General features: G+C 48.0%; 1 protein-coding gene across 3 annotated transcripts; it reads left to right on the top strand.

The window, feature by feature from the left end:
* Nucleotides 1-2,385: 2,385 nt before the first annotated feature.
* Nucleotides 2,386-5,590, top strand: LOC125509053 (sufE-like protein 1, chloroplastic/mitochondrial). Of its 3 annotated transcripts, XR_007283936.1 has the most exons (3): nucleotides 2,386-3,596; nucleotides 4,793-4,970; nucleotides 5,139-5,590. XR_007283936.1 is itself a non-coding variant. In XM_048673928.1 (2 exons), the coding sequence occupies exon 1, from the start codon at nucleotides 2,526-2,528 to the stop codon at nucleotides 3,594-3,596; it is 1,071 nt and encodes a 356-aa protein (XP_048529885.1). In that variant the 5' UTR covers nucleotides 2,387-2,525; the 3' UTR covers nucleotides 5,262-5,590. The 3 variants fall into 3 exon arrangements, 2 of the variants coding, with proteins under 2 accessions (XP_048529885.1, XP_048529884.1); XM_048673928.1 differs by lacking the exon at nucleotides 4,793-4,970 and having other exon boundaries at nucleotides 2,387-3,596; nucleotides 5,262-5,590; XM_048673927.1 differs by lacking the exon at nucleotides 4,793-4,970 and having other exon boundaries at nucleotides 2,387-3,596.
* Nucleotides 5,591-9,448: the final 3,858 nt, after the last annotated feature.

Below are 9,448 nucleotides of genomic sequence, written 5' to 3'. Positions count from 1 at the left end.
TCCTGAACTGATCAAGCGAGCTACGATGAAGCAAGAGATGCGCTGGCTGCTTGAGCTGCACGTACATGTACATAGCTTGTGGAATCATCTGGAATGGTTGTCTGTAAATTCAGGGTTTCAGTTCAGAGTGTACTAGTGTTGTGGTTTGTGCAAGATTGGAAAAGGGTGGACAGAATAAATGGAACAGAGAGATGCATGCTGCGCAAAAGCACACTGAATTTTTAAGAAAGAAAAAACTTCCAATATATTCATGGCAGTACAAGAACACCAGATGTAATAAAGAAACATTCACGTCCGGAGATCACCTAGTGACGACCACAAACACTGAAATGAGTTGGAGGCGTACCGCCGTCATCGCCCCTCCCTCACCTAAGCCGGACAATTATTATAGTAGACAGTTGAAAAGTCATCGTGCTAAGCCCCCAAGACCAGTGCACCAGAAGCAACCGTTACTGATGAAGAAAAGTGTAGATTGAAAGAATCCAACCTGCAGACACATGAAACGAAGATTGGATCCAAGCAAATTCATCAAAGACACGCACCGATTGAATTGTGCGAGATCCGTCAGAGACACACCTCCACAAGGGCTAGGTGAGGAGAAACTTGTCCCATCTCCAGGGAGCCTCCACGGCCTCACCTTACTAAGGAGGACACCATACCCTAAATAAACTTAGAAATACCTAAAAACGGAGCAGGAATCCTAAACCTTTTTCTTTGGAGAGGATGTGGCGGCTGCGTAAAGCGACATGTTAAAAGCACATTAGAATTATATCTAAGACATGAAGAACCTAATGAAACTTTGTAGCAGCTGCAGCATTAGCTATATGTAAGTTGCATGTTTTATCTATTTGAGTCGATTGATCTGCGAAGAAGACAATGTGCAACCTCGAGACCAAAGACGATGGTGTCGTAGCGAGTACAAGGAGGCACGGGGAGACCGGCGAGGACGCAGACGACATTGCATGTGGAGGGCAACCCAAAGGTTGACTGGTTTGGGAGGGGGGAGGAAGGTGCGGGTTCGCCGGATAAATCTGCTGCTCGGGGAAGGTTTGGAGGGATAGTAGGCGGCGATGGCCTGATGAGGGCGGGAATGAAGTGAGAGGGAGAGGAAATCAATTAACCTGATTTTTTTTTCTCAACGCATGACGTATAGTCTGTTTTTGAGGGGAGGGGGGCGGGAATGAAGTGAGAGGGAGAGGAATATTTTTTTATATGTAAAATAGTAATATTATTTTTTAGACGATGTAAAAGGAATCTTGTTTTTTAGGGGTATTTTTTTTTCGGGGCAACAGGACGCGGATCAAAGTTGAGCCTGATCCAATATAAAAAGCAGGCCAAACCTGCTAGGCTATGCTTCACATGAAGGGCCTGTCGATCAAGCGAACCTCGCGTTACCCAAACGTAGGGGTCCGAAAAAGTTGGATCGCTCGAGGTGATCAAGGAGGCGACTAGGGGTCCCTTGCGCGCCGCCGGTAACGCCGCTGGTTCCCTCTCTCCGTCGGCCGCTTCGGTGGCGGAAGGGAGGGGGAACCTCGGTCTGTTCACTAGGCTGGTGTGTGGTAGGGTTAGGGTTAAGGGAGACGCTGCCGAGGCTGTTGGGATGGTGTCGCGTCGGAATAAGTTTCTCTGGGCTCCGTTCGCGGTCAGGTGAGGCTTTTGGCTTTGTCTAGGAGCCAGCGGTGTTGGGGATCCCCGGATCTCATCGAGGTCGCGGACTATGGTGATTGGAGGTCCATCGGCACTGGCCGTTCGGATCCTCAGATGGGCGATGGAGGTAGGGAGACGAAGACCTTTCTTCTTCCTTGTTGGTACGATTTGCTGCTGCTGTTCTTCTCCTTCCTCTGCGCTGATGCTGGTGGGAGATCCTGCTTTGCCCGGGTGGATGTCCCGGCCGCGGTGCTGGACCGGTCGGATGACTCGAGTTCTCTTCCTTCCGGAAGGGACACTTTTCGCGGTACTCAAAGCCAAAGATGGCGACGACTGTTGCAGGTGTGTTGGATTGATGTCCATGCCTTCTCAGCGCTGATGTCAAGAAAGGAGAAAGCAACGTGGCGGCAATTGTATCGTAGTCGAAGATGATGACCTGTTTGCAACTGGTTGCATATCCTTCTGCTGCAGGGGTTTTCTTTCAAAATTCAGGGATAATGACACAGGGCTCCGGAGATTTTCTTGTGTTATGGTTGTCTTAGGGTACTTTAGGTATTCATGGTCCTTTATTTTTGCGTTTCAGTGTGCTCGTAAGGGTCACCTACTCTGTACTGATTCGTGATTTGAATAAACAATTTCTAAAAGAAGAAAAAAAACATGAAGGGCCTGTCTCCATGCGCACGCGCACATTCGTGAACAGCCACGTCGATTGATTCCATGGCCTAGACCTTTTCTTCCATCTCCAGGAGAAGAACAAAATCAAATCAAAGAGAGAAAGAAAAGCTATTGGCCTCTCCAATTTCCGGACGCCGGGGCAAGAGAAGAAACCCAACCCGACCTCTGATTCCCCAATCGCCACCCCTCCTCCGCCGCCACCCATGGCGTCCGCGGCCGCCACCTCCGCCCCGCTCCGCCTCCTCTCCTCCTCGCCCCTCTCCAGGCCGCTCCTGTCCAGGCCCCACCTGCTCACCCTCTCCCGCCCCGTCTCCTTCCAGCGCCTCGCCGCCAGGTCCGCCGCCTCCCCGACCCCCTCCACCTCCTCCTCCGCCCCCGCCCCCGTCGACCCGGCGCAGCTCCCCCCGGCGCTCAGGGACATCATCGCGCTCTTCCAGTCCGTGCCCGACGAGCGCACCCGCTACAAGCAGCTCCTCGCCTACGCCGCCCGCCTGCCGCCCATGGACCCGGCGCTCAAGTCCGACGCCAACCGCGTCCGGGGCTGCGTCTCCCAGGTCTGGGTCCACGCCGCGCCGGAGGCGGAGGCCCCCGGCTGCGTCAGCTTCCAGGCCGACTCCGACGCGCAGCTCACCAAGGGCCTCGCCGCGCTGCTCGTGCTCGGCCTCTCCGGCGCGCCCGCCAGGGACGTCGCCATGGTGCCCGTCGAGTTCATCGAGATGCTCGGGATCAGGCAGAGCCTCTCGCCCTCCCGGAACAGCGGCCTGCTCAACATGATCAACCTCATGAAGCTCAAGGCGCTGGAAATCGCTGCGGGCCAGGAGGTGACTGGCGGCCAAGAAATCCGCCAGGAGCGTACTGAAACGCCTGCCGTGGAGAAGGAGGAGCCTCAGTTTGAGGCTTTCGGTGGGCAAGCGCATGAGAGTTCAGAGGCGGAGAGGCCTGAGGAGGAGGAATTCGAGGAGGAACTGGCTGCTGTTGTGGAAGGAAATGGCAGCCTTGGAGGTGGGAGGAAGGAGAGGATAAGGGATAGTTTGGAGAGAGGGCTTTCACCACTGGAGCTCAAGATTGAGGACATCTCGTATCAACACAGTGGGCATGCCGGGGTAGCAGGTAGCGATGGAGAGACGCATTTCAATGTGCGGGTGGTGTCCAAGGAGTTTGAGGGGAAGAGCATGCTCAAGAGACACAGGGCTGTGTATGATCTCCTGCAGGATGAGCTCAAGAGTGGGCTGCACGCGCTGTCCATCGATGCAAAGACACCATCTGAAGTCTAGGTATTGCATACAGCGTGATGCTGCACATGAGGTTCATTTTTGTCACATTGTAGATTTCTCTAGGATAGTACTTCTCACTTGCTGAGACTCTTCTTTTTTCACATTTCTCATTGGCTTAAAGATACATCACATATGATATTTGTTGTGCCAGCAGCGGATGATGGTATCCGGGTATACTAAACATAATTTTCTTCAGTGCTTAAACTTTCATGATGCTAATAATATTGAATGCAATGGTTCTCCTCACCACCCAATTACATAACATATACATTACATGATTCCAGTTCTTTGAGTGTTGAGTGGTATTATTATCTAAATCCTAAGCATCAACTAATCCAGCCACTCATCCTAGTTCCTTGGGTTCAACTTGTCCTCCTTGATGCCGTAGCCTGGAAATCAGATGTATAGGTATCCAAGCTGTGACAGGTTATCAACTTAAATACAATTTATGCCTGAAATAGGGAAAATATAAAATTAACTACAATAGAATCTGTTTATCCTCGGTGGTGGTTATCTGGATCATAAAGTTTAAATAAATTCATAACACCATGGACACTGCTGCCTCCAGCAAGTGCCTCGTGCAAATTTATTCCAGACACAGATTATGTTTCTCTTATCTGGACTATGCAGAAATGATATACTTAATTATAATTAACTTTAGAACTCAGAACTACCGATTCAGACATAAGGATGTTTCAGTAATTGGTTGGTTGCCGGTTCAGAATGAATGTAGTTTCTAAAGAACTGTGTAGTCTTTGTCTTTCTCCTCATGTCCTCTCCTACAACTATCCTGTGACCAGTTCATTTCATCGGAAATCCTGTATCCAGCTATGCCTATAGGACCAAAATTAGCTCAGTGTCTGTGACTCGATTTGCCAGACTGTAGCATGATTGCAATTCCACTGAAATTATTAGCCAGATGTTCCTTAAAATCGGGTCATATTTCGTTCCACAATGTAGTGCATATTAGGTTTTCTAGAGTCAAACATGTCTATGTCTGACCAAATTTATAAGATAAACTATCGACACCTAAAAGATTTGACTAGAGAAAAATTGATATAAAAGTGCACACTAGGTGTCTATTATGCTGCATATTAGGTTCATCATCAAGATACATCCACTTTACCTTCTATGTCAATTTTTCTCTAAATGTAGTGTGTCAAAATATTTGTTAATTTGATCAACCACGACAATAGGCAGAGCTAGTGAGCACATGAAGAAGGTGGGCAAGGAAGAGAAGAAAGATTTGACTAGAAGCAGTCTTCCATCATAAGACAAAAAGTCAAACAACCAGCTAATCTTCTTTCAATCCCTTTGCATGAGAACAGTGAAATCCTCAATCCTTGGCTTGTCCAGACTCATGGGCAGACCTAGGTAAGTGAAAGGGAAGGTTCCCTGCGAGCATCCCAGAGCGCCTAATCATGACACTTTGAACATTAAATGGAACAAGCACGTATTTGTTGTAGTTAACCTTTAATCCAGTGTGGGAGGCAAAGTGCATGGGAAGAAATTTAGCTTATATGACTTGCATTTCTTATGCAGTTAAAACCAAGATGGTGTCATCGACATATTGCATCACTGATAATCAGTTCTTGAGGATGATTGTAAAATTACTTTGATGGGTTGGTGGTGATCCATAGCTTCATTGCATATTGACTGTACCAGGTTAGCAGCAAGGACAATGAGCAGAGGAGAAAGGGGGTCTCCTTCTCTAACTCCTATGGAACTCATTGAGCAATATAGCAGGAGTGCCTTATTTGAAGATCATGTGTATCCAAATGAGCCATCCAGGGCCAAAATCTTTAGCTTTGAGAATATCCACGATGGTATTGTGCTCAATAAGATCAACAACTTTTTCAAAACTTGACTTAACCACCAGGATCTGTTTCTTGGAGTGATGGCATTGGGATATATATGTTCATAAGCCCAGACCAAGCAGTTTTGAATGGTTATCTTGATAAAATCGTATTCATTAATGTGGACCAATTTGAGAATGACCTTCTACAATCTATTAGCTAGGATTTTGGTAATGTTCTTTATGGAGCAATTTAACAGATATATGGGTCCAAGTCATTAGCATCAAGGGTGATGGAGGAATTAATGCTCCAGATGTTCACTTTTCCTTAGTAAAAATCCTCAATAAGGTTGTAAAAATCCTAGCAAATAATGTTCCAACAATCCTTGATGAATGCACCATTGAAACCATCTGGTGACGGGGCTTTATCGGAGGGAAGCTGCATAACCACATCATAAATTCCTTTTTTTGGTGAAAGGGGCATCAAGATCTTGTAGATTATCCACCCTTTGCACCAAATATTTCAAATCAAGCATGGAACAAGTGGGAAAATATTTTTTTTTTGCGGGAGAACAAGTGGGAAAGGATTGTCTAATATATCTTTGAAAGCCCTCCACAAGGTCATGATGCTCATTGCCAAATCATTTTGCAACATGGAAATGTGATTCTACCTATATTTAATAGTGGCTTTGCCATGAAAGAACTTTGTGTTCTCATCACCTATTTTAACCCATTTGATAGTGGCTTTCTACTTCAAACTAGTCAATGTGTACGTGCAATGCACGTTAATTTGGAAGTATATTAAGTGCAATGCACGTTAATTTGGAAGTATATTAAGTGCATGCGGATATTAAGTAGGATATTATTTGTGTGTTATTATATGATTAGCATTATATTTGGCATGAAATTAACTGCACGCTTAACGTGTTGAGCGTTCGATATTGAAGCAATCTAGGTCGTTGGATTGACATGTTTTGATGGCTGAGATTAATTGGATCTCCCCTTTTGGGTTTTTTTATATTGATATAGATAGATTGTCTAGCAAGAACATAGCTTGAGAAGGGGAATTTGATTATATCTCTACCATTAAGCTTAATGGTTGTAAGGTTCTTGTATTCCTCTATGGTGTCCCATAATAGTTTTTTTTGCAGCTTTGATAGTATTAGTTAAATTTGAAAGACCTTTGGGCCAAAAATTTCAGGTCCTTTCTTCGGCTTTGCACTATTGGTTTCCTCAACTTCCTACTCCTAAATCCTCTTAACAACCTCCTTAAAAACATGATACTCAAGCTAGAAGTTTTAAAATACGAAAATATTGGATTTTGGGATATTGGTATGTTGGGGAATGCAGTATTTTAAAAAAATTCCTACACACACGCAAGATCCATCTAGGTGATGCATATCAACGAGAGGGGAGAGTGCTGTCCACGTACCCTCGTAGACTGTAAGCAGAAGCGTTATGACAACGTGGTTGATGTAGTCGTACGTCTTCACGATCCGATCGATCCTAGCAGTGAAGATACGGCACCTCCGCGATCTGCACACGTTCAGCTCGGTGATGTCCCATGAACTCTAGATCCAGCTGAGGTCGGGGGAGAGTTTCGTCAGCACGACGGCGTGGTGACGGTGATGATGAAGCTACCGGCGCAGGGCTTCACCTAGGCACTGCAACGATATGATCGAGGTGGAAATCTGTGGAGGGGGCACCGCACACGGCTAAGACAATTATCAACTTGTGTGTCTATGGGGTGCCCCCTCCCTCGTATATCAAGGAGTGGAGGAGGGGAGGGCCGGCCCTCTCTATGGTACGCCCCAAGGAGGATTCCTACTCCTAGTAGGAGTAGGTTTCCCCTTTCCCTAGTTGGGGTAGGAGAAGGAAGGGGAAGAGGGAGAGAAGGAAAGAGGAGGGCGCCGCCCCCTCCCTAGTCCAATTCGGACCAGCCCATAGAGAGCGCGTAGCCACCCCTTGAGGCCCTTCTCTCCTTTCCCGTATGGACCATTAAGGCCCATTACTTCCCCGGCGAATTTCCGTAACTCTCCGGTACTCCGAAAAATATCCGAATCACTCGGAACCTTTCCGATGTCCGAATATAGCCTTCCAATATATCGATCTTTACGTCTCGACCATTTCGGGACTCCTCGTCATGTCCATGATCTCATCTGGGACTCCGAACAACTTTCGGTACATCAAATCACATAACTCATAATGCAAATCGTCATCGAACGTTAAGCATGCGGACCCTACGGGTTCGAGAACTATGTAGACATGACCGAGACACATCTCCAGTCAATAACCAATAGCGGAACCTGGATGCTCATATTGGCTCCTACATATTCTACGAAGATCTTTTTCGGTCAAACCGCATAACAACATACATTGTTCCCTTTGTCATCGGTATGTTACTTGCCCGAGATTCGATCGTCGGTATTATCATACCTAGTTCAATCTCGTTACCGGCAAGTCTCTTTACTCGTTCCGTAATGCATCATCCCGCAACTAAGTCATTAGTCACATTGTTTGCAAGGCTCATAGTGATGTACATTACCGAGAGGGCCTAGAGATACCTCTCTGATAGACGGAGTGACAAATCCTAATCTCGATCTATGCCAACTCAACAAACACCATCGGAGACACCTTTAGAGCATCTTTATAGTTACCCAGTTATGTTTTGACGTTTGATAGCACACTAAGTGTTCCTCCGGTATTCGGGGGTTGCATAATCTCATAGTCATAGTGTTGGGGATATAGCTATTAGTTATGACCCGCCCAGGAGGGGCCGGGTCAGCCCCAATGGCGGGTTACAAAGGAAGCCTAGTAAACATTAAGATGATAGTTTATCAAATCTTACAGAAGGCCGAAAAGGCCTAGAGGCGGCTTAAGGCCCAATATTGTAAACCGCCGTATGTAAGGAAAGACTTGTAAAGAAAGGCATGTAAAAGAAGTCACCGAGCCGGACACGATTTATGAGCCGGCCGGGACTCTGTAGGCCACCAGGCGTCAACCCGTGTATATAAGGGGACAACCCGGTGGCGGCTTAGGGCAAGAAACAAGAGATCGATAACCAAGCCGACGAGTTAGCCTCTTGGTGCTCGAAACCTCAGCAATACCAAACACAACTAGATATAGGCTTTTACCTTCATCGTAAGGGGCCGAACTAGTATAAAAACCTCCCGTGTCCTTCGTCCCGATTAACCCCTTTAAGCTTCCTAGTTGTGATGGCCCTACGACTAAGTCCTTCCACTAGGACATCTGCCGTGACAATTCCACGATAGTTGGCGCCCACCGTGGGGCCAGTGCACGATGGATTTGAGTTCTTGAAGGGCAACTTCGAAGGGCTCAAGGGATACGCTGTGGGTCGGATGACCAAGAGTCATCGCGGCAAGCTCTACATCGACGACGAAGGCTGGGGCCCCGAGGCCGGCTCAATTGAGTACGGGTACCGGGTCCCCTTCAGCGGAATTCATGTCTTCATCGGCCGGATCGGCGAGTCAGGCCCTGAGCTGGACGTCCACACCAACCTCGCCGAGACGGCTCAGCGCGCGAGGACCACCCGTGTTCAATCTGTCGTGAAGCATGCTTTCGTAGGCTGCGTCCACGACGGTGAAAACTCTGAAGGATCGGTGGATGGCGGTGAGACGGCCGTCTGTTCTGACACTGCATCATCAACGGGCGAGACAGACTCTTTGTATCAGCTGCAAGACGGCATGCTCGGGGGCTGTTCCGATGGCAGCAGTATTCCGGACCCCCTTGAGCCGCCGAATTGGGCCGGAGTCTTCATGGCAGGAACACAGCCCGGGCAGAACTCCACAGCAGCAGCGGCAACAACTACCGGGTCGGCCGCAGCTGGGTCAGGAGACCCTGCGCGCCCCCGGCTCAGATTCTAATGGACCTCATGGATAAACTGACGACTCTGTTGACTGCCGTGGTAGAGCCGGCAGATAAAGCCCAGCATGACGCAGAGGTGGCACGCGTACGTGAGGAGATGGTACAAGCTAAGGAAAATCTAGCAGCAGAGGAGGTCAGGATGGCAGCGGAGCAGGCGGCTTTGGACGTTCGT

The sequence above is a fragment of the Triticum urartu genome, chromosome 5 (genome assembly GCF_003073215.2).
Source record: "Triticum urartu cultivar G1812 chromosome 5, Tu2.1, whole genome shotgun sequence".
NCBI lineage: Eukaryota > Viridiplantae > Streptophyta > Magnoliopsida > Poales > Poaceae > Triticum > Triticum urartu.
Note: the sequence above shows the minus strand (reverse complement) of the source record. Positions and strands in the feature narration are given on the sequence as shown.

What these genes read in the sequence shown, in the direction of transcription:
- LOC125509053 (XM_048673928.1), top strand. Translation starts at nt 2,526, where the DNA reads ATGGCGTCCGCGGCCGCCACCTCCGCCCCGCTCCGCCTCCTCTCCTCC.